We start from the raw sequence: 26,662 nt of genomic DNA, 5'->3' as shown, positions 1-26,662 counted from the left end.
ACTTCAGTAGAAGTAAATGCTTTTTCATTTTTCTATAATGTTGTCAGATGATTATTGAGAATACACAAACAAAATGCAAGATGCACATTTCCACCTATATTTCTCCTGATATTGCAGGGCTTTCTATTGCAACTATTAACAAGAACGAAAGCTTACTTGTTGTGGTGCATTATGACCCTTTGGAACTGCAAAGGCGTCGTTGTCGAGAGGGATGTCAACAGATGGCCACTCTGAGCGAATGAAAGTACTTGTGATCCCTGCATTCCTACTATTCACAGAGCTCAACAAGACAAAGGAAATGAAAGCGAGTAGAACCAACAAGGACTGTGTCCTAGAAACCTTTGGCATGATTGTTGATCAACCACCCATAAAAAGTATAATTAACTGCATCCAAGAATACGAACTAATTCAGCAGTTGTGAGGATAAGTAAACAACCAATAAATGAATATCATCTTATACTATTTTTTTTTTTGATAAGTGAATATCATCTTATACTATTTGAAATACTTGCTTTGGTTCAGACTAAAATAAACAACAGTGTAGTGGCTCTAACCAGTGCACTTTCTAAGTAGTAATCCAGTAAATAAAATAAACAGAAGAGGGAAAGACTTTTTTTTTTTTTTTTTTTTTTTTTTTTTTTTTTTTGCAATTTTTGATGCCCATTAAACATGAATTTCAGTCAAAAAGAGAATGTTTCCAAACAATTACTATCATTCCCATTCCATTTCTCTTCAATAATTTAAATCACATTGGAAGAACAATGGCAAAAACCTGTCTAAATTCAAGCACAATGCATAATTAACTTTAAAAGAGACAATCTCCTCATTTGCAGAAGCGGAGCTCAGCAAGCAGCTTTAGATTATTAATTTACACAACTCTTACAAAGACTTTATCTTTCCCTTACTGTACTTTCAACCCAGACCTAAATCAATTCCCACCTCACATCTTCCCTAACAATCAACAAGAATTGCCAAACCTCTCAAAGCTCTGCCCCGAAACTTAATGGTGCAATCCATACGAAATCACATAAACATTGCAAACAACCATTTATTCATAAAACATAAAAATAAACAAAAAACATAATAATCCCAGATGATTTAATCAAAACCCATTATTATTTTACCCTCGAGCACGATTCTAATTCTTCAAAATCAAACACAATTTAACAGGATCAATAACAGAGATTCAAATCTTTCATATATTTTCAATCTCAAAGCAAAATCGTTGATTGAATTCCTTGTTCCACCGATACAAACTGTCTAATCAACATCAAAGCAACGTATTGAATGAAAACAAAAAAACATACAAAGTATTTGAGAAGTTAACCGCAACAGAAGTATAAAACAACTTGCAGCTTGAGCCCCACCGTCAAACAAATATGGTATCAGAGCATCATGCAGAAATTCTCAACGATACACAGGGAGACAGAGAGAGAGATATAGAGCGACCACTGTTGAGCACTGTCGAGCTTGATAACAGATAAACGAAGGGAAGGCGTATGTTAGTAGGGATGGGTGGCGTAGCGTAGGTTAGAAAAATCCGTTTTCTCGCGTAGCTCATAGTTGGCTTAAAAGCTAAGGGAATATATTCTCTTCACATCGAGTTACGTGGCAGTTCGTCATTGGCGGATCAACGGTAATGGACCAACATAGCCATTCGGCCCATTCCCATGTCCCATCCCCATATGATGCAATGACTATCCAATTGTCAATTGGGACTTGGGATCATGATTTATTGTTTGATTAGTTGTCTTTGTAAATTAGGATGGGAATTTTTGGGGCCTTATCACAAGGCCCAAAATATCTCTACCTTCAACATGAAAATTTTATTTAAGAATGATTTTGTTATTAATATATTATTTGATTTCCTTATTTAATGTTATCAATTATTGTAATACTTGTTTCAAGAACAGAATGTTGGTTAAGGACTCAGATTCGTATCCTCACTAGTTCTAAAAATTCATTAAATTGTCATTGAGAGAATACCGCAGTTTTCTCTCTAGCTGAGCCCTAGATGAGAAGGAACCAGTTCTCATAATCTGTGAGATTATTGAGAGTATACACGAATATTGAGCAAGCACAATGGCGGACGAATTATCAAACCTATGGGCAAGTCTTTCCTTGTCCGAAGGGGAAGATGGCGAGGTGGAGATCCAGGCGAATGAAGTGACCGGGTTGGTAAAACGCGGCCAATCCTGTATTGTTGGGAAGCTGGTGGCTGAGAGGATGGTTAGCAAGGAGCAAATCAAAACCACACTCATGCGATGGTGGAGATTGAAAGGAACCTTTACTTTCAAAATTCTGGGAGAGAACTTATTTCTCATCGAATTTGATTTGGAAAGCGACAAGATGAAAATTTTGGAGGGAAGACCCTGGATTTTCGAAGGTAACATGTTTCTGGTTGAAGATTTTGACGGTCGCTCATCACCGTCCGAGTTCATGTTTGATAAGGCCCCTTTTTGGGTACGAATGATGAATTTACCTCTGGCATGTATGGGACGAGAGGTGGGGATCAAACTTGGAGCTTCTATTGGGACGGTCATGGAGGTCGATACGGATAAGGATGGCATTGGATGGGGTGAGTTTCTGCGGGTGAAGATCATGATTGACCTTTATAAGCCCCTATCACGAGGTCGTATGTTGAAATTTGAAGGAAAATTGACCCTGATCGGTTTCAAGTATGAACGCCTAGCAAAATTCTGCTTTCATTGCGGGGTGATATGTCATGGCACTGAAGGTTGTCCGAAGAGAACTATGTTGCGGAACCAAGAAGTCACTCAGTTTGGCCCATGGCTAAGAGCAACTTCCCCAACCCGGAGAGGGGAGAGGATCCCAGCACGCCATACTGGTAAGGGGGAACCAGCAAGGTCCGTACCAGACAAACGAACAACCCGAGAGGGATATCGACAGGAGAAGGGAAATTACCGGAATAGAAGGGCAAGAGACTTCGGCGACGATGAAGGAGGCGACGCTGGATTCCGGGGAAGCAAACAACCAACAACCCAAGAAGGAAGTAGCGATTTTGCAGGCAGAAATCATGGGTCATTTAATGATGATTACCAAAAAGATATTCAGCATGATATGGATGGCGGATTTGTGGGAGGCATGAAAAATCTGTTTGAAAAATGGTCAACTATAATTAATGAGAAGGCTCCTCACGTAATTTATGGAAAACAGCAAGTGGGCATTAAAACTGGAGCACAAACTGACGCTTCTCCACAAGGCAAGTCGCAGGCGGAGACAAGTCATGGGCGGCATATGGAGAAAGGGGCTGACCTGGAACATCCATCACAATCGGGCCTGGTTTTTGGAGGGCTGTTCTCTAGCCCGGGAAGCCCATTTTCAGGACCTGTTATGTCTGATGTGTCCAAGTCCATCAAGGGAGTATATGTGGGTAACCAGGTTGCCAAAAGGAAGGGTCGTGATGGAACCATCGATCAACCTGACTTATTTACAGCTAGGAGGAAAAAACGAGCTTCTGAAGGTGTAACAAAGGAAACCGGAACTGAGCTGAGGAGGCAAACGGAAGATGAGGAAACTGAATTAAAGGATGGATCGGGAATGGCGGCGGCTGGTGACCAGCCCCGCCGACCGCAATGATCACTTTAAGTTGGAACTGCCGAGGGCTTGGGAACCTTCGGACAGTTCATGAGCTTCGCCGCTTGGTGAAGGAAAAGCGTCCCAATTTGGTTTTTCTTATGGAAACCAAATCATGTAAAGATAAAATGGAGACTGTGAGAATAAAACTTGGGTTTAAAAACATGTTTGTGGTGGAATGTGTTGGGAAAAGTGGAGGCTTGGCACTATTTTGGGAAGACGAATGTGAAGTGGCAGTCCAAAATTTTAGCCATAGACATATTAATGCTAATATCCACCATCATGAGTTTAATATCAATTGGAAATTTACGGGTTTTTACGGACACCCGAACCCCACAAGACGCTATGAGGCTTGGAACCTATTGAAACATTTGGCTCGGATGACCCCCGTTCCTTGGGTTTGCATTGGGGATTTCAATGAGGTATTGACTATGTCGGAAAAATTGGGTGGGAATAACCGATCGGAAAGTCTTATGCAAGCGTTCAAACAAACCCTTGAAGTATGTGAATTAACGGATTTGGGTTTTTCGGGACCCAAATATACCTGGAGCAATTGCCAAGAGGGAACGACACTCATCAAAGAACGGCTTGATCGCGGGGTTGCAAATCCCGCATGGCGGAGCCTTTTTCCTGCAGCAGAAGTCCAAGTGCACGTTGCTACGTGGTCGGACCATGCACCACTTACTCTCCATCTAACACGGCCTAAGGGGAGAAATAGAGGTCATTCTCGTTTCTTCTTTGAAGCCGGCTGGGCATTGGAGGAGGGCTGTCAGGAGATTATTAAATCGGCATGGGGACAGAATCAGACATACGGACCAAGTTGGGATCGATTGGGGGCCAAACTTAAGGGCTGTATACAAGCACTGAAGGCTTGGCAGAGGAACAACAAAGATAGCATGCACGAAAACTATTCTGAAACTACAGAAAAGATTAAAGTTGCTGCAGGTCAGGGAGGACACATCAGCCAACCTGGAAATAAAAAACATCCAGACAGAATTGAAAATCCTGCTAGACAAGGAAGAGATGTGGTGGCGCCAACGGGCTAAAGAAGAATGGTTGAAAATGGGAGACCGAAACACAAGATACTTCCATGCTTGTGTGGGTGCCAAAAAGAGAAGAAATCATGTGGGGATGATTATTGATGAAAGGGGGCAGCAATGGGATAATTCTGATGATGTGGAGAAAGCCTTCATTGATTATTATACGGGCCTGTTTACAAGGGGTGCAGTGGGAGACCTTAGTCCGTGCATTCAACCCATTGGGAGTCGGGTAACGGAGGCTATGAATTTGGATCTCATGCGGAGCTTTACTATGGAGGAGATTGATGTTGCTCTCTTCCAAATGTCGCCTTTAAAAGCTCCGGGTCCAGACGGGCTGAATGCCTGCTTTTTTCCAATCCAATTGGTCTACTTTGCGAGAGGAGGTATGTAGTGTTATCCTTGATATACTTAATGATGGTTTATGCCCCAGGATCTAAATTTGACCTTTGTAACTCTTATACCGAAGATAAAAAAGCCCACAAGAGTATCGGAATTTAGACCTATAAGTTTATGTAATGTTTTGTATAAACTTATTTCTAAGGTCTTAGCAAATCGGTTGAAAAAAATTCTGCCCCATATTATTGCTCCGACGCAAAGTGCATTCATCCCGGGACGTCTTATCTCGGATAATGTATTAGCGGCTTATGAGACCCTGCATACTATGAATACGGGGATGTGGGGGAAAAAAGGCTTTATGGCGGTCAAGCTCGATATGAGCAAAGCCTATGATAGGGTGGAATGGAGGTTCTTAGAAGCGGTGATGTACAAGATGGGTTTTAATGACCGTTGGATAGGCCTTGTCATGATGTGTGTTAAATCAGTGAAGTACTCTATTCTTGTAAATGGGATGCCTTGTGGCCTTATCACCCCTACTCGAGGTATCCGGCAAGGAGACCCTATTTCCCCTTACCTCTTTCTATTATGTGCAGAGGCTTTAAGTGCTATGATCTCCCATGCAAATGAAGAAGGGTCTTTAACAGGGGTTCCCACATCGAAGAAAGGCCCGGCGCTTAGTCATCTCTTTTTTGCAGATGATAGCTTGCTTTTTTGCAGGTCAACTGTGGCTCAATGGAACTCTTTGACGTCCATTTTACAAGCATATGAAGGGGCATCTGGACAGAAAATGAATTCTAACAAGACGGCTCTATTCTTCAGCAGGAATTCCAGTGATGTTGATAAAGAACAAATACGGAGATTGGCGGGAATTCCTATAAATCAGAGATATGACACTTACTTGGGGCTGCCCGCTCTTGTGGGTAGATCCCGGACTAGAGCTTTTAAAAGTATCAAGGAAAGGGTGTGGAAGCGTCTCCAAGATTGGAAGCTTAATTTCTTGTCCCAAGCCGGGAAAGAAATTTTATTGAAGGCGGTTATTCAAGCAATACCCACCTATTGTATGAGTATCTTCAAGCTTCCTAAGGTGCTTTGCTTAGAGATCAATTCCCTAATGACGAAGTTTTTCTGGGGTCATAAAGAGAAGGAGAACAAGATTCACTGGATGAGTTGGAGCAAGATGAGTTTGTCCAAGGCTCAGGGGGGCCTAGGCTTTCGAGACATTGTTAGCTTTAACAAAGCTCTCTTGGCCAAGCAAATTTGGCGGCTATGGAAATATCCAGACAGCTTAATCGCAAAGATTATGAAAGCGAAATACTATCCGGAGTGCTCGGTCCTTGATGCTCCTTGTGGAAAAAAACCGTCTTTTGCTTGGAGGAGTATCCAAAATTCTAGTGATCTTGTCAATGAGGGATTGATATGGAGAGTTGGGAATGGGCAATCAATACGGATTTGGCAAGATAAATGGGTTAAGTCCCCAACTACATATAGAGTGCTCTCTCCCCCAAGTGAGTGCACTAATTGACAATGATACCAAATGGTGGAATTCCTCTTTGTTGGAACAATTATTCTCGAGAGAGGAGATGGTTGCTATCCTATCGATCCCTGTCAGCTCTACAGACCAAGAGGATACCCTTATATGGAGGGGCACGACCAAGGGGGTTTTTACGGTGAGGAGCGCCTACCACTTACAAAAGGAGCGGGATATGGCGCTCCAAGCGGAGGGGTCCTCAAATGTCCGAAATAGGCCAATCTGGCAGTCCATTTGGCAGCTCACAATACCAAATGCTGAAAAGCATTTTCTTTGGCGGGCATGCCATAATACATTACCCACTAGAACCAAGCTTTGTGATCGGAAGATTCTTACGGATCCAACATGCCCGATTTGCGAAAGGGAACCTGAAACCATTTTCCACACTTTGTGGCAGTGCCCAGCAGCAGGTGATGTCTGGAGTGCAGGGGGAATTATCTTCCAAAAAAGCTCGTATGAGGGGCCGGAATTTCTACAGGTGGTTGAGGGGCTGTTTCACAAATGTAATCAGCTGGAATTTGCAAAATTCGTGAACATAGCTAGACGTATTTGGTTCCGGCGTAATGAAGTTATCCATGGTGGCTCGTTTACCCATCCTAACACTATTATCCAGCAAGCAAATCAGGCAACGGAGGTGTTTGTGTCATTACTGGGGGAGGGGAAGACAGCCCGGGAACTCAACTGTGACTCCCCAGTGCAGAAATGGAAGGCACCCCCGCAGGGTTGGTTTAAAGCTAACTGGGATGCCGGAGTAGACAGAAACAAGGGGTGTGTGGGACTAGGAGTAATTATCCGGGATCACCATGGAGCTATGTGGGCTGCCAGGAGCCAGGTACGTGAAGGGTGTTTAGATCCCACTGCAGCGGAAGGCATGGCTGCCTTGATGGCAGTTCAGTTGAGCGTTGAAATGGGATTTTCACAGGTTCAATTTGAGGGTGATGCAAAGAATATTGTTGAAGCAGTGAATTCCGGAGAACCAGACGACAGTGCAAAGGGACACATTACAGCAGATATTTGCTCTAAGTTACGGGCTATCCCAGCCTGGGAGATGAGTTATACCCGGAGAGAGGCTAACAAGGTGGCTCACCTTTTAGCGAGTTCGGCTATAGTGCATTGTATGAATAAGGTGTGGCTGTATGACCCGCCAGAATGTATAAGTGACTATTTGCAAGCAGATATTTCTGCTCTGCCTTTTTGAACATAAATACAAGACACTAGTTATTATCAAAAAAAAAAAAAAAAAGAACAGAATGTTGGAGATTTTAAGAGAATCAAATGATATTAATGTCTTTCTCAATTACTTATTTACCATAATTTGGGGCCTTAATTAAATAATGAAAAATGATAAAGGTACAACTTTTTTCTCACAACTTTGGCCCAACTTTTCCTTTATGTGGTCATTTAAAAAAAAAACAAAAAAAAAAATAAAAATAACATCCTATGTGGTCTTTTTTTTTTGTTTTTTTCTTGGTTTTTTATTTATTTATTTTTTTTATTTTTTATTTTTTAAATGGTCCTTTTCTTCATAATAATGACCATTTTTTTTTTTTAATAAAAAAGTGACTATTTTTATGAAGAAAAATACCATTTTTTTTTTTTTATAAAAACAAATAAAAAAAGGACCACATTTGATGATATTACTTTAAAAAAAATTTTATTTTCTATTTTGTTTTTTTTTTTAAAAATAAAAAAAATAAAAAAATAAGAAAAAAGTTGGACCAAAGTTGTGTCATTATCATACCTTTTAAATAATATTGACGGTAGTTAAGGCCTTATTTTTTTTATGGTAAAAATATTCATTAATGTTTATTAATTGAGGGTCTTATTTAACTGGGGGCCTTAAGCGGCCTCCTAATCCGCCTAAGGCTTTCAGTCGGCCTTGCCCATACCTTCCAGAAGTTACGATTTTATGAAATGATTTGTCACAATCTTATGAAATTGTGGCACATTTCTCAAAATAATATATTATATAGAATTGTGATACATTATTTGGAGAGTAAATTTTTCTTTTCTCTTTTTTTTCTTTTCTTTTTTTTTTTCTTCTTCAAAAGTATAGCATTTCTCTTGTTTAAGATATTATAAGGGGAACAAGGCATTGTAACTAGGCCCGACATCAATCGGGCCTATCAAAACCTAGGAGGCCAAGTAGTGCCTCTTCCCATCATTCATGAAGAAGCCCAAACAATAAGGGCTAAATCAAGGGGGTCCAGTTCATGACAAGTGAGAAAGGTCAATACCAACCCAACATACAAAGCCCAACTAGATATTTGTAAGTTGAAGGTAATTTTCTCCAACCCAATTTAGAGGAAATTTTTGTCCTAAAAAATAAAGAAAGTGAAAGATGACACTTATCGACTATTGAAGTAGGTTGAAGGAAATTTCCTTAAAGGAAATTTGTGTCCAATAAATAATATCCATGAATTCTTCTCTGTCATGTTCATCAATTATAAAACCTTACGCTGCACACAACTAAAATCTATGTAACATATTGAAATTGCTTTGATATTTTGACAAGGTCATAATAAAAGAAAAAAAGTCTTAGTCCACAGATGCACTTTACCCAACAGCTCTCCCCATGACATGGCGTTGTTGCAACCAAAGTTGGCCTTGAGCATACAGCAACCCCGACCTGTCATCCCAATCATTGTTGTCTCCTAAATTGGCCAAGAGAAGTCAAAGTTACTAAGTGAGTGGTAATTACTAAACCAAGAACCATAATAATTAAACTCACACATACTAATTGTGACAAACTAAATTTCAACTTGAATGAGCCTTCTAACCATGATTGGTGTAAGATTATGCAATCACTTAATGAACTCGAGGGAAATTAATTATACCCTTCACTTCCATTCTTTGATAAATGAAGTCCGTTGAGAAAAATTTCATATTGAGCATTGTCAAGAATATAATACCTTTTGTGAGGGCATTAATTTCTCCAGTATCTTGCCGCTCATGAACCTAACAAAGTATATTAGATGCATCAAAAGTACAGATACATTGTTAAAATTAAACAACAATGAAGGAATAAGACCTGATGCAGCAGAAGCAAACAAGTTTTGCACTTAATTCATCACAGCAAAAGTTATCAATGTTTAGATATTGAGACAGGAACGACTGACCATAAAGCAACCCTAAAAGCATTAATCGCTGATGTAAGAATAAACATTTATTCATAATAGTAAGAAGGGTTAACTCCTACTTTGGTCCTTGTGCTTTGGACAATTATCAAATAGATACATAAGTGATACTTGAGGTTGTCTAATTATCAGTGTTGGGGTGGGATCTCCGCTGGTGGTAGGCGAGGATGATCTCCCCTGCCTTATTTTTTTTTTATATTCAAATTTAACTTTTTTAATTATTATTTTTAAATAATGCTCCTGACATGGCGGATCATTAAGTTTTTGGATGGAACAAGAACGGAGGGACTAACACTAATAATTAGACAACTCCAAGCACTAATTATAATAGTTTTTGAAACCGAAATAGCTATTTGATAATGGTCCAAAGCACACGGACCAAAATAGGATTTAACCCTAGTAAGAAATTGGTTACACACCATACCAAGATATTCCCTTAAAAGTCCATATGGTTTAGGTTTAGTACCTATCGCAACATTTTAGCTGTTCTTCCATTCCGAGTGGTTTTCAAGATTAATTTGGGAACAATAGTTGACAACTTCATACAAAATCACAAACTGCCTACTGCAGGTGGAGATAGAGCACAAGTCCTTGAGAAATTGCAAAAGTGGGTAATATGATGGGTTTGCTCCTACCTTCTTCCTAAAAGTTAGCTTTGCTTCAGCCCCTGTGAAAGACATTTTTTACTTAAAGAACTCTGGTATTGGTATTTGGTGCAAGTGTGTTCTAAGTGTCAGATTTGCCTGTTTTTCCAAAGATTCTCAACCATTCTGGAGTGCCTGGCAGGCATTTATATCTTAATTATGTCATATTGGGTTGATACAAGTATAGCAGGGAAAAGTAAGGGGTCTGGGTGACATTTGAATAAAACAAACATAGAAATGAAAGGAAAACAAACTTCAACAGAAAATTCTTACCTTAATTACTCTGTGGACAATCGGAATATCACGTCCCTGGACAATATGTAAAAGATACTTTTAGAGGAATCCAATCCAAAAACTTTAATCTTGTAAGTGGAGAGGCCTAAGCGCAACTAGCCTATAAACTCATATCAATTACAAACATGCAACCAATAAGGAACTTCTCCTAATAGACCCTCTCAAAGTCCAGGCCTAAACAGAAACAGAAACAGAACCTAATGGTTCAGAGATAGACGGGTCTAACTGACTCAAACGAACAACGGATGGGTACCAGAAAAAAGGAACATACATCTATATTAAACACGACAATTTCTCCTGCACGAATGGGATCCTTACTCATATGCAAGAACAAAATGTCACCCTGCAAGAGAATCAGAAAGTTTCGTCAATAGACCAAATTAAGACAAATACATGGGTTTCACATGTAATCCCTTCAGTACAATTCTTCAATATGGATGGTATAAAGTAAATAATGAAACAAACTGCCATAAAGAACTAAGCACCATGCATAATAGTAAGAACCTCCACCATCACATAAATGTAGGTATTCACTCCTAGATTTTACTTTCAATTATACATCATCCAATAAACCTTTTCTACATATTTTTCAGCAAATAGACAAATAATAGAATTAGCTAATACAACAGACTGAGTTATCACTCATACAACTGCTAATGCCTGGCCATCACATGCCAGCAACTCCTATCATAACTTCATAAACACCAGTAATCTTTCCATATCACACCAGTAATCCATAATCTTTCCATATCCATAATCATGCAAATTTTAGTTTAATTAAGATTAGATATAAGTTCTTTCTCTACTAATCCAGATAATAAAATTCTTCACAGGCTTAGAGTGACACAAGACAGCCATTCTAGACGGTTTGATCATTTATACAATAGAAGAAAAACTGAAGCAATACGATTTTGATAGCAAGAAATCGTCATCATTTAACTCATCAAGCACTTTGCTACAATCGAATTGCACAGAAACAAAAAAATTGTTATGTTCTACTAAAGGACTTACTCTTCTGAAGCCAGGTTCCATGCTTTCAGAGAGCACAACCACAACAGGTGATTCACTACCAGTTATACACACTAGTCCTTTCCATATAATTAGCGCCAACGTAACAATTACTCCTGAAAATAAAAAAATTGCAAATGAAAAACACGATCCTTAGAACATCAAGCAGCAAACAGAAAGTGTATCGTATTGGTTGTACATTGAACATCATTTGCAACGAAAACCCCATTTTATATATCAAACAGAACATCAGCAAAACTGAAGAATATGTCTCTGTCCCCCCCTCAAATTCCTGAGATGAACAATCCTAAACCCACCTAAAAAAAGAAGAAATTTATTGAAAATACGCCAATGCAAGCATTGCATTTGACTGCATAAGGCCTGTAATGCAACAAATAGCACAATTACATGCTTGCTTTAAAGCAAAACCAGAGAGTATCTTTGGTGATTCCTATACAAACAAAAATTGTATAGTAAAAAGCTCCTCTTCAAGATTCAAATGAATTCAAATACGCAATATTTGAATCAAATATAAACCTATAACAGTAACAGTGATCAAACGGACCAAGATTGACGGCCTGGGAGAGAGCTTTTCTGATCTGAACGGACTTGACAGAGTCCACGGTGTCTCCGATCCATCCCATGTTCTTCCTTCCTACTTGAAGCGCTTCTTCGGAAAGTTTGAACGCTTGGCGTGTGGCGGTGTTGGATTAAATATAATATATATGGCGCGGAGGGTTATGTTTTGACAAGTTCTATATATTCTTTCGTACTCTATGGTCGTAGAATTTGTGGGGACCATAATGTCGGACGTGTCACACCGAATGCTGTTGCGACATGTGGCAAGGAGTATGCATTCTCTGCATAGAGCGTCATTCCTAAAATCACAACCGTTCATTTAAAATGAACGGTCCGATTCTCTCATGTTATTCATCTCGAGTCAATTTATTTATTTATGACTAACGCTATTTCTTGTCTCCAAGAGGTAGCTCAATCGGCTGGGACCACACTTAATGAAGTGGAGGTTACTAGTTCGAATTCCCTTCTCCCCTTTTGTACGGACATGTCAAAAAAAAAAAAAAAAAACAACAAAAGACTAACGCTCCTTCTTGATAAATTTTTGTCTTCTGCCCATTTTTTATTTATTTCTCATAAGAGATGGCAAATTCATAGTTGAATATGTGAAATCACATGTAGCTCTCGTAGGTAGATTTGAAAAAAAAAAATGTATAACACTTCATTCTGTTATACTTTAGGCATTTTTTTTAAAAAAAAGTGATTAACATAAAAAATCATTTAAAATATACTGTATCAATTAAAATAAGTGTAATAAATAAATATGAAGAATAACGTTACTCAAATTGTTTTTTTAGGAAGGCTTCTTCCACTAATCACACCCAAAGGAGTGATTTGATCACCTAAGTCAGTTATAGCGATTATCTAGTCGGATTGCTATAATTCTATAAAATATTTTCAAAAAAGAAATTATATTTAGTATAATGTTATATAATTACTATATGATTAAGATGATGTAACAGTGAAAATTAGTCGTTATTTTTATTTTTTATAAGTGCTGATATAAATGTTAATTTTTATTGTCACATTATCAAATTGTATAGCAATCGTATAAAAGTGCTCACCACCGCTTATATTCTTTCTTTTTTAATAAAGACAGATCAAATGGCTGATGTATTAGGCCCCAAGCCTCCATGTTTTTCCATTTTTTTTTTAAATGCCCTTGTAATTTTTAAAAAATTAGAAGTTTACTTCTCAAAATTTTAAATATTTTAGTTTTGCCTTCTCAAACTTTAAATGCTAGTTCCGCTCCAAATTGCCACATCAATTTAGTTATATAAAAGTGAGATAAGAGATGAGTATGTAAAATATTACTTTTAGTTGTTTACTAAATAACATTAAACGCTTATAAACGTTGTTATAACAACTAATTAGAATAAAAGTGAGATGAGAGTAAGTATGTACTATGTTTATTTTTTATTTTTGGAGGAACATTGCTCCTTCTCGAAACCCGTTGTTATGACGACATTTTCGCCTTTACAGTCTGAAAATTTCCAACCTTTCGAGGGCGGCTCGATAAAATTCGGTTTTTCAAGCCCCAGTTGAGGTGACTCTGTTACAGACGAAGGCGGGGCGAAATGCAGAAATGGTGGCGGAGTCGGAAATGGGAGCAGACTCGAGTCTTATGGTTGATACTGTTTCTTCACGTCGCAGCCATTCTTATCTTCACCCGAGGTTTTCTACTCACCCGGACCGAGCTCCCCTATTACAGCCACTGCTCCGATCTTTCCCACTCACCTTGCTTCTCTTCTTCTTCTTCTTCTTCTTCTTCTTCTTCCTCTAACTCTTCGCGTTGCTGGACCAAGCCTGCTGTAGATCGTATCGTCATCATTGTCCTCGACGCCCTCAGGCACTTCCAATCCCTCACTTTCTGTTTCTTCTCTATTTGTCTCTTTCACTCTTATTATTTATGTTTGTTTATATTTTTGTGTTTTAGGTTTGACTTCGTTGCTCCCAGTGCATTTTTCGGAGGTTAGCATTTCTAGTGTTTCAGTTTATTTGACTAACCTGTGACTAGTTAAGTTAAGATTTATTGAGTGCATGTAAATTTCACAGAGTCGAAACCATGGATGGACAGATTAAAAGTGCTACAAAAGCTGGCCTCTGAGCGAGGATCATCTGCCAGGATTTTCAAAGCTATAGCAGATCCTCCTACCACGAGTTTGCAGCGTTTGAAAGTGAGATTTTTCCTTTCTAATTTTGATTTTGTGCATTTGATTGTTAGTATTGTGTTGATGCCAAATATTGGAATTCAATATGAGCTTGACTGATGTTTGAGAGATTCACGTCGTGGACTGCCAACTTTAGAGACGCTTTATCTATTTTTGTTGGTCCTGGTGGATTTTTTTTTTTTTAGTTCATACTTATTTCCAACTTTGAAGGACCTGGGCAAAGTTTAGAGTTTTTATGTTTTGGCATTATATTCTGGTTCATGTGAAGCATGGGATTAGTCTCTAATGATATATTGTTCCTCTTGAAATATTGTTAGGGCCTGACAACCGGTGGACTGCCAACTTTTGTTGATGTTGGGAATAGCTTCGGTGCTCCAGCAATTGTTGAAGATAACTTTATACATCAGGTTGGGTTTTTGATTTCATTTGCACATGTTTATGTGGTAATTTGGTTTTCTTAGTGTTGAATTATTTTGTTTGTTAACTTTTACCATGTTTTAAATCTAAAATATGGCCCACTTGCAGTTGGTTCAAAATGGAAAGCGAGTAGTGATGATGGGCGATGATACATGGACGCAATTGTTCCCTAATCATTTCAAAAAGTCTTATCCGTACCCCTCTTTCAATGTTAAAGATCTACATACCGTATGCATCAGCTCTCCATGCATGTTTGAGTTTCAAGTTTCCCTGTAATATTTGATTGAGTAATATGTTGTTCATTAATTATTACACTGGATAAAAGTTAATGAAATTTGTCTTCCAGGTAGACAATGGATGCATTGAGCACCTACTTCCAACCTTGTATGAAGAAGATTGGGATGTTCTTATAGCACATTTTCTTGGTGTGGTATGACTGACTTTCTTTGTTGTCAAGCAAGAATTGGTTTGGATATCTTTGGTTTTTCTGTGTGCATGTGGTTGTAAAACTGCTCTTAAAAGTATTTGTTAAAATCTTTGTTTCTGTGTTTAATTTTCCTCCTGAGATCAGTTTGGTAAAATCTCTTAAAAGTATTAGCTGCTGGCTTGTTGGGGAAATCACCACTGCAATAGAGAAGTATGGAGGATGGTTCCTCTGTGCGTAATGTGGTGTATTTAGAGAGAACACAATACTTGAATTTTGAAGATTGTGATTTGTGAGAGAAGGGTGATAGAGTTAAAAGCTATTATGTTCAAATCTATTTATGTTTGGATGATTGATTATAGCAGTGCTTGCTTTTCTAATTTTCTAGAATTTATGGACTTGTATTCTTCTTCTTCTTCTTCTTAATTGGGTGTCTCTCTTGTGTACTTGGGTTGTGCCCTTTGTGCTTTCATTTTCTTATATACAAAAAATTTCTCCTGATCTTAAGGGCACAATCAGGTAATTTGCAAGCGTATGCTGCAAAGTAATGATGTAACAGTACTTGGGATTAGTATTTGTGGGTATTGACTAACTGACCATATTTCAACTTGGGAATCAGTTTTTAACTGACTGAAGTTTTTTCATACTATTGAACGTATCCGCTCAAAGATGCAGCAATATGGCCCTGGGCTTGAGCCATGATAATTTATTTAATTTGTGGATTGTGTCAAACTTGCATTAGTGATGGTGATGTTCTGACAAGTATAGGACATTGGTGATTCTATGATGAGAACAAGATTGTTAGGGAGTGCCCTAGGGTTATCACTCTTAAAGAAAGTCTGATAGGTGATGGTCCAAGCTGCATACTATTGATATTTATCACTAGAAATGAACACTAGCCTCTTATTTTACTTTGAAATTTCACATTATGCTTTTTGGGGAGGGATGTTGGGCTACCAGTAGTTGCTATGTTCGTATGTGATTTGTTGCAAGTCCCTTTGAGGGTCGAAGTCAAGTTTTACCTGGTTGGTACTTGGTGTTTAGTTGATCGGATTGCTCACCCTTAAAGAGCTGGAAGAAAAAATGTTATCAATTAGTATCATCTTTGCCTAGACCCCACATTTTTCTCAACCTTTTTGTTATAATGCACTGATACATATGATGTTATGTTTACTATTTTATTTTCCTAAAGAGCCGCATCAAGTCATTTAGAGCTTCATATGAGTCATAAGTTATTGTCTCCCCTTGATGTATATTGTTGCAGGCTGTATGGGAAAAATTATATTCATGATCTTTTATGTGGTTCAGGATCATGCAGGCCACATATTTGGTGTTGATTCCAGTCCAATGATAGAAAAATTGGAGCAATACAATGACATTTTGGAGGTATGTCTGTTTAACATATACATACAAAGTTTGTTCTTGATCTTGCATTTTGCTTCCATGAATTCCGGGTCCATGTTCATTTTGCTGTTGGCACAAATCAAGTCGCCGTGGCCCGTGATAAAGATTTCAGGTTTTGTAAAGTTATAATTTTTCCCACCAGAGTCAGAGAAGTGATTCCTAATTCTTATACTGGTAGATGTTACTTTACAATTAACTATTGGAAATAGTGGAGCGTTTGCTCCTTTTCTTTCTTAAATACTTGCATGATTAAGTTATTCAGGGGTTACTTTTCCTGGAATATAAAGTTTTAGGAGCATAAGAAGTTATTTTGTAAGGTTGTACTTTGCTGTTATCATTCCTGAATTACCTAAAATCCTGCTTTAGTTTGATCTCATCTTCTTTCTGTCTTCACTTACATCAACTGACCTATCATTTATTTTGTTTCAGAAAGTAATTGAAGTGCTGCAGAACCAGTCTGGACCAGGTGACTTACATGATAATACGATTCTTCTTGTGATGGGTGACCACGGACAAACCCTAAATGGTGATCATGGTGGAGGGAGTCCTGAAGAGGTGTAATATATATCCTGTTCTCTTACAAATTTTACTTTACGGGTATTAAATCTTTTGCTCATGCTGACTCCTGTCACATAGTGCAGGTGGAAACATCAATATTCGCCATGAATTTTAAGAAGCCTCCACTGTCAATACCATTGGAGTTTGATAGTTTGTCTTGTGAACAAGATTTGGTATTGCCTCTCTTATAAGCTGTTGGATTCAAGAATCCTCCCCTCAATCGGTTGCTTCTACTTGGCTTGCTTGCTATTTACTTTAGCAGGATTAGGAATAGCTTCATTTTTGGTGTTGTTCCTTTTTATGCTCATGTTTCTTCTGCCAAAAATAAGACACTGAATATAGGAAAAGAGAAAACAGAGAAAGTTGTAAGGATGAATGAAACGTAATTAGATGTGGCTTATGTAGAATCATAGAAAATATGTATCTATTCCAATCCCTATTATTATTATTTATAAGTAATGCAATTTCATTAAAAGCACAATGGGTTTCAATCCTAGTACACAAGAAGTATACAAGAGAATACCTATTTAAGAAGAAAAATAAGAACAAAAATCTACAAATTCAGAAAAGTTAGAAATATATGAGATATTAGACGTCCTTGTCCATGTATACAGAGATTTGACCATGATCTTCTTTAGCTCTTCCACCAAAATCTCTCGATCTTCAAAATACCTTGCATTCTATTCTCTTCATATGCACTACATTAAGCACAAAGGGGACATCCTCCAAGTGTCTAAAATGGTACGACTACCAATTAACCTCTCCAACAAGCTAACAACTTTATTACCTTTCTATGCATTACCCCCATTCTACTCCAAAAAGACGAAAAATCGAAGTCCATAATTCTCTTTCCACTTCGCAATGGAGAAGAAGATGATATATGGATTTCCCACTCCTTTTACACATTCAATACCAGTTCACCACTCTGACTTTCCTCTTCTTTAGGTTATCGAAATCTGAATCTTCCCTAGAGCCACTGTCCACACAAAGAAACTCTCGATGGAACCTTGGCTCTCCAATTACTCTTCCAAGGAAATGTTGAACTAGTTGGGATGGATATCGCTTGATAAAATGACTCTACTTCAAACTTTCGCCTCTTGGATGGGATTGACCAAATACCATCCTCACCACCTTGTCTCACTATGAGAGAGTACTACACATAAAAAATGTCGTCACCAAGTCTACCTCCCAATCCTTCACAAGTCTGATAAAAGATAAATTCCACTGAATACTTTCATTAGAAAACTGCAAATGATCCACCACCCACGCCTCCTTACAGCAGGCAATACTAAACAACTTCAGAAAAGATTCCTTAAGTGGCTGGACCAACACCATAATTCATGCCAAAACCTTAACTTGGTTTCATCTCCTACTTCATATCTAACAAATCTCAAAAAAACTCTCCACCCCCTCCTTATATATTTCCAACCAGCTCCGAAGGGTCCCATTACCTCCTTAGAAGTTAGAACACTAACCGCCGCTCATGCTATTATATTTTACTTTCAACATTGATCTCCACAAAGCCTCCGTCTTGCTAGCATAATGCTATAGCCATTTACTCAAAGAGCTTGGTTAAACTGAAACAAATTTCTCACCCCCAAAGCACCCGTTTGTTATGGAGAACAAATCTTTGGCCAATTTACTAAATGAAACTTAATTGCATCATTTATTCCTCCCCCTAAAAAATCTCGCTGAGGTTTTAGCCGCAACAATCGGAATGGGAAATAAGGACAAATAGTACATAGGCATATTGGACAATGTACTTTTAATCAAGGTCAACCCTACCTCCCTTCGACAAATAAAACCTCTTCCAACTAGCCAAACACCTTTCCATTTTTTCTACAATGCTCTCCATATAGAGGAAGATTTATATGATGCTCCAGTCCCTATTATTTGTCCCTGAATTTCAAAAATATGAAATGTCTTTGATGAATCAGCAGAAAAAAAATATTGGGTTTTTACAAGTCAAGGCCCTTGGATTTTTCTTCTTTCTGATTCTTTTTTCATCTTCCTGAATAAGTTCTTTCATCTTCCAATTTCAGGATAGGAGGAAGATGTGCATCAGCTCTATCCAACAGGTTGAAATGGTTTATCTTTTTGATAGCATATGTTTGGCACATCTTTTCTCTTGATATAATTATATATTTCTTGTATGACCTTTATTTAGTTAAGTCACTCTCTCTGCAGCTTGACTTTGCAGTAACACTGTCAGCGCTGATTGGTGTCCCCTTTCCTTTTGGAAGGTGCAGTGTAAGCATCATGTCAACATCAATTTTTTTAGATGTTCATTTTATTTTTGTACACTTATGTTATGAATTTTGTAATGGATTGCTAACCTCAACTTCCTCTTTCCTCACTTCGTTGTAATATGCTTTGGGCCAGTGATGCATGATCCGTTAGATTAAGAACTATAAGTTGGATATTTAAAGTTTAGGTCTAATGTAGAGGGGCTGGGTTGTTACAGTTTGGTGGGGTAGAGTTTTGACCTAGAATGTTTCTGGCAACCCATTGAAGACTTTTTGAGAGAGGAGCAAAGGCTGTTCCCCACACTCAAGTTTTAGTTTGAGATAGATAATGATGATACAAGACCAACTAGGTTCCAACTATTTTTCATTGTGTCAGCGATTATGACTTCCATATTTACTAGGATAGGCTCTAGTAATAGCCCATGACTTTATGTCCAGCCTATGGTGGTTTAAGCTTGCTTTAACATTCAAACTTTCTAAGATCCTTTTTGCTCCTTCTAGTTAGGTGCTTCCTCTTGTATTCTTCTTGTGTACTTACAGGCGCTTTTACACTTTTAATGATAATATCGATTACTTATTAAAAAAAGATCTTTTAGTTTCAAGTTCAGGAATCCTAGTCCAATAAACAAGGAAAAGCAGCTTCTGAAACCAGGGACTAATTACCTGTGTAATGACCCAGGGAAAAGTGCTAGCAACATTTGTGTTATCACCCTAAAATGAGTAGTCAATTTGGAGCTTCCATAGATGTCCTTATAAAGTTCAGTTTTACCTAGTAACTAGGCAATATAGGAATTAGCATTTATGACTATCTTTATAAACCACCCACTCTACTCCTCATCTTCCCAATATAGGATTGGAGTGTCACAAACTTATCCCCAAAAATTTCAAAATGCCCCAAAAATTATTTCTTTTTATGGGATAACCCCTATCAAATTAATTTTTTACCCCCCTGATTTATTATTTTTTTTGCCCATCCCCCCTTACCTAAAAGTCTAGTTTCGGCCATGCACTCTCTTTTCTGAAAATGCAAAGTACCTTTTCTGTAATCTAATGAGACAAAGCTGTCAATGTGGCAAACTTCTATGATGTTCACAGATGTGCAGCATTGCATTCTGCAGGGGCTCCATTAATTTTAGCTGAGTTTTTGGGAAATGGAATGAGTCGACCGCAAGAGTTTGTCCATATTAGCCTACTTTTATGATAGTGCTATATGTTGTTAATATGATATTTAGTTTGTGTCCTTGTGTGGACAATTTTTTTGAGAGTGAAGCTGGCCAACCTAAATTGATATATTTGTAGAAGTAGCCATTTGGATTTACATTTGCTCAAAACCATATCTTGTTTTTCTCTTATTCCTCAGAAAACTTGTTAATATATATGACAATAGTCAATGTATTGACCATAGCTCACCTCTAATGTATTGTGTTTATGCTTTGCTTTCATGTTATTCTGGAAATTTTCTCTTTTAGGTATAATACTCATGACATTCTTTTTTTTGTCCAGCATTGGGCGTGTTGATGCCAATCTATATGCTTTAGGTGCTGGTACATTGGACTTGGAAGGCACTGATATAGAAAATTGTGAAAATCAGTCAAAATTGGAACAATGGATGCAAAATTATGTCAATGTGCTCTGTATCAATTCTTGGCAGGTATTTATCTTGTTGCACTTAGATCATTAATGAAGATTTAATGATTCATCTCCTTTCAATTTAATTCAATGGGTTTTTTTTTTTTTTTTTAATGAATGATTCAGTGGGTTATAAAATGTAATCAAGATGGTGGAGTTTTAGCTTGGAAAAGATTTTGACAAATAATTTTGTGGATGCTATTTGGTATTCACAACATGACTCTCAAGTAAAGCATTTTGAAGAAAGGTAGCACACTTTCTACTTCTTGGCATGGAAATTTAGATTGGAAAAAGATTCCAATCACACTTATCCCACCTCCCCTAACTCTTTTGTTATTCCACACTATAGCTCTTTATCCTCTGAGATCCCTAAAAGATCTGGTAACTTCTCCCTGTTGAGAGTTTTCATTCTTCATGTGTTCTTTTTCCTTCTAGAAACCTTCATCTCCCATTTTGAACCTTAACCCTTTTACACAATCATTATGACCATTAATAACAAAGTTATAAAGGCTAATCCTGCACATACGGTGGCACCTTAATTTTCCAGCATCCCCCCAATCTTGTTATCATGCTTTTGAGACAAATTGATTCTCAGCCAACTCTTCACCGCAAGTGTGATACCCCAAAAAGTTAGTCTCACATTGGAAATATGGATTGCTCACATTGAGTTGGTGGATTAAAAAGGTGCTTACTGCTCATGAGTGTAAAGTCCTATATTGGTTCCTTGCAAAGTGAGACTGAGCTTTATAAATGATTTTATGGAGCTCAAATTGCAAGTTTACTAGTATTTTTTGGAGTGATAGCGTAGATGTGGTTACCGCTTTCCCTAAGTCGTTACCTAGTAACACCATATGGCACTGGGGCATTACATGGCATGAGCTCCGACGAGGATGTCAGGGATTTGAGTGGGAGAGATTTGTGATATCACTGAAAGTTAGTCCCAATGGATTGCCCGCATTGAGTGTATGGATTATAAAAGTTCTCATGGGTGCAAACTTCCACATTGGTTCTTTATTAGGTAAGACTAAGCTTTATGGGTGATTTTAGGGAGCTCCAATTGCAACTTGACTAGTTATTTTTGTGTGTTGCGACTAGCGCTTTTTTGGATGATTATAGCAAGACCCATGTAGGTGGTGCACACCATCATTGACACACCACATTGTGGTACTTAAACTCATTTTTTACGAGCCAAGAGAATGTCAATGATAAGCTTTTCCAACCTATTGATTACAAGGCTGAGTTTGTACAAAGAGATGAATTAACTTGCATCCTTCTAAGCGCTACTAAGTCCAGCCATCCTGTCCTTGTTCATTTCAGAAAAACCTCTTATTCTAATCTTGTTATGCCATCAAAACTGTTGCACCTTTTGCAAGAGAGTTAGGAAGGAATGTAAAAAGATTGAGAGAACATGTATTTTTTTTTTTTTTTTTTTTAAAAGTTGTCCAGAATATCTTCAAAATGCATAAAGATCTATATCCATTAAAAAAATTCCTTTAGGATTTAGCTTCAGACCTTTATGTATTAAGAAGGTTGAAAGTTTTGTGGGCTATTTTTTAAAAATGTATTTTCTGAATGATAAAGTAGGCAGGCTAGAAGTTCTTCATTTAGACCTTTTTTTTTTTTTTTTTTTTTGGGGTTCATCATCTCTTTTCAGAAATACAAGGATTCTTCTTGTTTAGGTGAAAAGGTACATTGATGTATATTCAGCTTCATCTGTCATTGGATTTTCGCATGAAGACATGTTGCAAATAGCAGACATATATGCTCAAGCAGAGGAGAATTGGTCACATAGTACAAAGAGATTATTGTTACAAAAAAATGAATGCAGTGATTCATTATTACCTGCTCTTAAGATGCAAATTGATTTATTTGTTAATTTCCAAACAAGTGTTGCTGAGCTAGCACGCTCAAAATGGACTGAGTTTAATCTAAACATGATGGGTATTGGTTTCGGCATCATGTTAGTGTCACTCCTTATCCATTTCTTTTCTATCAAGAGGGTGACAAGGCAGCATGGTGCTTCTGTTACTTCATGTGAAGATTCTGGGATTTCTTTTGGCTTAATTGTTGCATGTTTTGTAGTGGTTATACGTGCAAGCAGCTTCCTCTCAAATAGTTATATCTGTAAGCTCTCAGTCTCTGAATTTGCACTGCTCTTATGGTTGCATGTTCCGTTTTGTATGCTGACATTTGCAATTGTTGTTCTTTTTATTATGGGAACCTTGGGATCAGTGGAAGAAGGAAAAGTTGCTAGTTTTCTTTTGGCTACAACTGGCATTGTTAAGTTACGTTATTCAGTCATGAAGAAGAGGATGCTATTAGAAGTAGGTATTTTACTTAAATTCTTGTGATTTTCATTTTACAGTAACCCTTTTTCTTATGGGGGATGTTCACAAAGCATAAGATTTTGGTCAATTTGGTTCTGAGACGATACTGAAAAAGTCAAACTTAAACCCATATAATTTTACTTGTGCTTTGTCAAGACTAGATGGTGAACTAATTTGGAAGCTAAGCCTTTTGTTTTAGGAATTTTTTTCTTACACTCAAAAATGTCAAATTAAGAACCTGTTTCACAATTTAAAAAAGTTTATTAAATAATAATAAATCAGTTACTGTAATTATGCTTGGCTCGCTTATGCGGTTCACCAGACACCCCCATACTTATTTCATAATTGTGATTAATGTATGGTTGGAAGGTTATTTAAGATTGTTTCTTTTGAAGCTAATGTTTCAGGCATGTATTGCAGGCAGTTGTCTTCCTTCTCTTGACCACCTTCTGCAGATTTACTATTGAAGTTGGGCTATCAAAGCAGGCTGCAACATCTCAATTTCTGAATGTATATCCTTCATGGATGATGAGTATTGCCTCAGGGATTCCTGCTCTGGTATATGCAGCTGAAGTTGTGCCATTGCTAGTGCTGATTTTCTTGGCATACTTGCTATACAAGACTATTTCCAGCAGCATTTTTGAAGGTGTTTGGAAGTACGTGATCATGGGAGCCATTTTAAGTTATATGCTCATAGCGGTGCATTGGGCCTCAGAAAGTAGCATGTGGAGTCTGGCTCTGGTTTCTTATGGCATTGGCAGAAATTGCATTCCACAAATTGTTTATGCTATTGGGTTTGGACAATTATTACTACTGGCATATGGTCAGGTGTTCAACAAAGATAAATGTTTAGATTGCAAGAAAAACTTAATTATTAGAACTGTGGGGATGCTATCTACTTGGAGCCCAGTAGTCATTCTTCTATCAGGAAAACAAGGTCCCTTGGTTGCTTTAGCATCCATAATTGCAGGTGATTGTTATTTTTTGTAGCTTCTCCTTGCCGTAGGTTTTATTATTCCCAGGTTAGAAAGATGTTTTTTGCAATTTCATATTTACATTAATCTAAGGGATTTTCCGCTTATTTGATTTTGAGGATTTGTATTTGTTTAGTCATAGAGTTTTCTTTGAGGATAATACTTCTGTGCATATTAGTGCCATGAGCTTTGCAACTGTAGCATGCTTTTACAAAGAATTTTTTATATGTAGATTTATGTCTTTTCAGGTTATTGCATAATTAGGTTGGACAATATAGAACAGGATGGAACCAGTGACGTTTTGGCTGTTGATCCTCTTCCTGTAACACAATGGAACCTTTTAGCTGTGTGTCTGTTTTTCTGCACCGGTCACTGGTATGTTTCTTGTTCTCTACTTACTCGGTTTGCAGCTCTAGAAATTCATTTGGTTGTCCACCAATAGGCTAGTTTTTTTACATAAATAGATTTGTGGGCGAGTATTCACTCATTTATAAATTTATTTTGCATAACCTGCAATAATTTTTTCTCCAGGTGTGCTTTCGATGGCCTTCGATATGGTGCTGCATTTATCGGGTGAGTCATGGGCTTTCTTGAGCATGAGATTTCATTAACGGTTGACTCCCCCACTGTTGATGCAGTTGTTATGCCAATATTATTAGGCCTGAAATCAGAAATGGTTGTTATAATTGCCATTATCATGTTGATGAATGATTTGACACTAATCGTTTTCAGGTTTGATGAATTTATCCTAGTTCGCCAAGCAATCTTTCTTACAATTGACACATTTGGTTTTTCTCACTTCCTTCCGATATTTGGACTACCATTTCTTGTTGCTCACCAGTATATGTCGAGTAAGAAACAGTTCATTTTAATGCGGTTATCTCAAGTAAGTTAAATCACCTGGTCAATTTTTTGATTTATTGTCACTTTCTCTTAATTCTTTTTGTTTTAATTGGTAAATGGTGATTGATTGCTTTTAATTGTTTCAGGTGTATATGATATATGGGCTCATTACGGCCGCTACGGTTATGGTCACGATGTTATGTGTCACAATTCACAGGCGGCATTTAATGGTGAATGTTGCAAAGATTGTTTAATTTATATCAAATGTGTGTATATATAATGCCATGCTGATGTTTAGTGCTATAATATCCTTACAGGTATGGGGGTTATTTGCTCCAAAGTTTGTTTTCGATGTGGTGGGTCTTATCCTTACAGATGTCTTGATTTGCTTGGCCTCACTTTTTTCTTTTGGTCAAGTGGAGGACGATGTGCCACAAAATGAAAGTACTGAAAAGTGAATGTCATGTTACTATCAACTCGGAATACATTTTTTTCTAGCGTTATTAATTGCTTTTATAACAATTCATTTTAAGATTAAGGTGGAAAATACATGAGCTATTTACTTCAAGTTCTGTGGAACCATTTTTTTTTTTTTTTTTTGGTAACAAAGCATGCATGTCTTATCTATAACTATTTGGAGATGGCATTACTTCTATCAATTCTACGGAGAAAAGCCTCTAGCCAGCCACTTGGATCGGTTTCTCTTACAACAAAATGCATAGGAATTCATCGGCGCTATATTGTTGCCCTTGAACGCAATTTTTGTGTATTTGTAAAGAAGCCAACTTATTCCTTTGCTGAAAGACGCTCTCAGGTCCAACACACTACCCGAATCACTTACGTCTTTTGTGAACGCTCCTCTTCTAAATTCTTTTGTGGTTTCTCAAACCTTCTTGAAAACCCTAGAAGTCCCAATAAGAGAAACATATCGAGGGAGTAAACTTACTACATGATTACATCAATTGTTTGAGTTGATATATTTCAATTTCACTCAATAAGCAAAAAAGTATGAAGGAAAGTGTGCTTTAGCGTAGAGCATGTTGAGGAGTTGGGGATTAGTTTGTTTGCCTCTTATCCATGCATAGCATGCCACAATGTACATCCATTCACTATTACTTCTTATTTTGATACATTTACAGCTTAATATCTTTAAAGGTATGGTGGTTTTTTCTCCAAAGTTTGTGTCAGTTTGGTGGGTCACATACTTACCGATGTCTTTGTTTTGGTCAAGTGAATGTCATATTGCGATCAATCGGGAACATTTATAACAAGATTTGTTTGAGAATACTTTTTTTTTTCAAAACAAAAGCATTAACAAACAATTAAAAACACAAACACTTTTAAAATAATCAAAATTACTTTCATCTTTATGTAACATCAAAATATTTTTTTTTAAAGAAGAAACAATAAAAAGCACCCTCTAATAAATATTAACAAATAGATTTTTGTTATAGATGAAGATGAAAAAACTTGAGATTTTTTTTTTTTAAAAGGGAAGTTTATTAAGAT

General features: G+C 37.4%; 2 protein-coding genes across 2 annotated transcripts in view; one reads left to right on the top strand and one right to left on the bottom strand.

Moving 5' to 3' along the window:
• The window catches only part of LOC132165927 (uncharacterized), an 18,217-nt gene extending 5,918 nt beyond the window's left edge, over positions 1–12,299 (bottom strand). The window contains exons 1-6 of the mRNA XM_059576640.1: positions 12,150–12,299; positions 11,588–11,700; positions 10,848–10,919; positions 10,556–10,591; positions 9,414–9,459; positions 9,062–9,155 (exon numbers count right to left, since the gene is read on the bottom strand). Of these exons, the coding sequence (XP_059432623.1) occupies positions 9,062–9,155; positions 9,414–9,459; positions 10,556–10,591; positions 10,848–10,919; positions 11,588–11,700; positions 12,150–12,228 (440 nt within the window). The 5' untranslated portion in view covers positions 12,229–12,299. The remainder of the gene's footprint in view (positions 1–9,061; positions 9,156–9,413; positions 9,460–10,555; positions 10,592–10,847; positions 10,920–11,587; positions 11,701–12,149) is intronic.
• A 1,360-nt stretch (positions 12,300–13,659) lies between these two features.
• On the top strand, positions 13,660–25,721 carry LOC132166201 (uncharacterized). The gene is made up of 20 exons (XM_059576982.1): positions 13,660–14,009; positions 14,097–14,131; positions 14,216–14,337; positions 14,649–14,738; positions 14,857–14,976; positions 15,095–15,178; positions 16,481–16,558; positions 17,006–17,131; positions 17,218–17,307; positions 19,177–19,212; positions 19,322–19,377; positions 20,884–21,031; positions 22,689–23,133; positions 23,242–23,333; positions 23,757–24,306; positions 24,559–24,685; positions 24,842–24,883; positions 25,043–25,196; positions 25,300–25,383; positions 25,471–25,721. The coding sequence occupies exons 1-20, from the start codon at positions 13,738–13,740 to the stop codon at positions 25,609–25,611; spliced, it is 2,892 nt and encodes a 963-aa protein (XP_059432965.1). The 5' UTR covers positions 13,660–13,737; the 3' UTR covers positions 25,612–25,721.
• Positions 25,722–26,662: the final 941 nt, after the last annotated feature.

Source organism: Corylus avellana, chromosome ca11 (assembly GCF_901000735.1).
Source record: "Corylus avellana chromosome ca11, CavTom2PMs-1.0".
Lineage (NCBI taxonomy): Eukaryota > Viridiplantae > Streptophyta > Magnoliopsida > Fagales > Betulaceae > Corylus > Corylus avellana.
Note: the sequence above shows the minus strand (reverse complement) of the source record. Positions and strands in the feature narration are given on the sequence as shown.

Coding starts and splice junctions, on each gene's coding strand:
- LOC132166201 (XM_059576982.1), top strand. CDS start 13,738: ATGCAGAAATGGTGGCGGAGTCGGAAATGGGAGCAGACTCGAGTCTTA. Junction 17,308..19,176: donor TGTCTTGTGAACAAGATTTG/GTATTGCCTCTC, acceptor TTCCAATTTCAG/GATAGGAGGAAGATGTGCAT. Junction 24,884..25,042: donor TATGGTGCTGCATTTATCGG/GTGAGTCATGGG, acceptor AATCGTTTTCAG/GTTTGATGAATTTATCCTAG.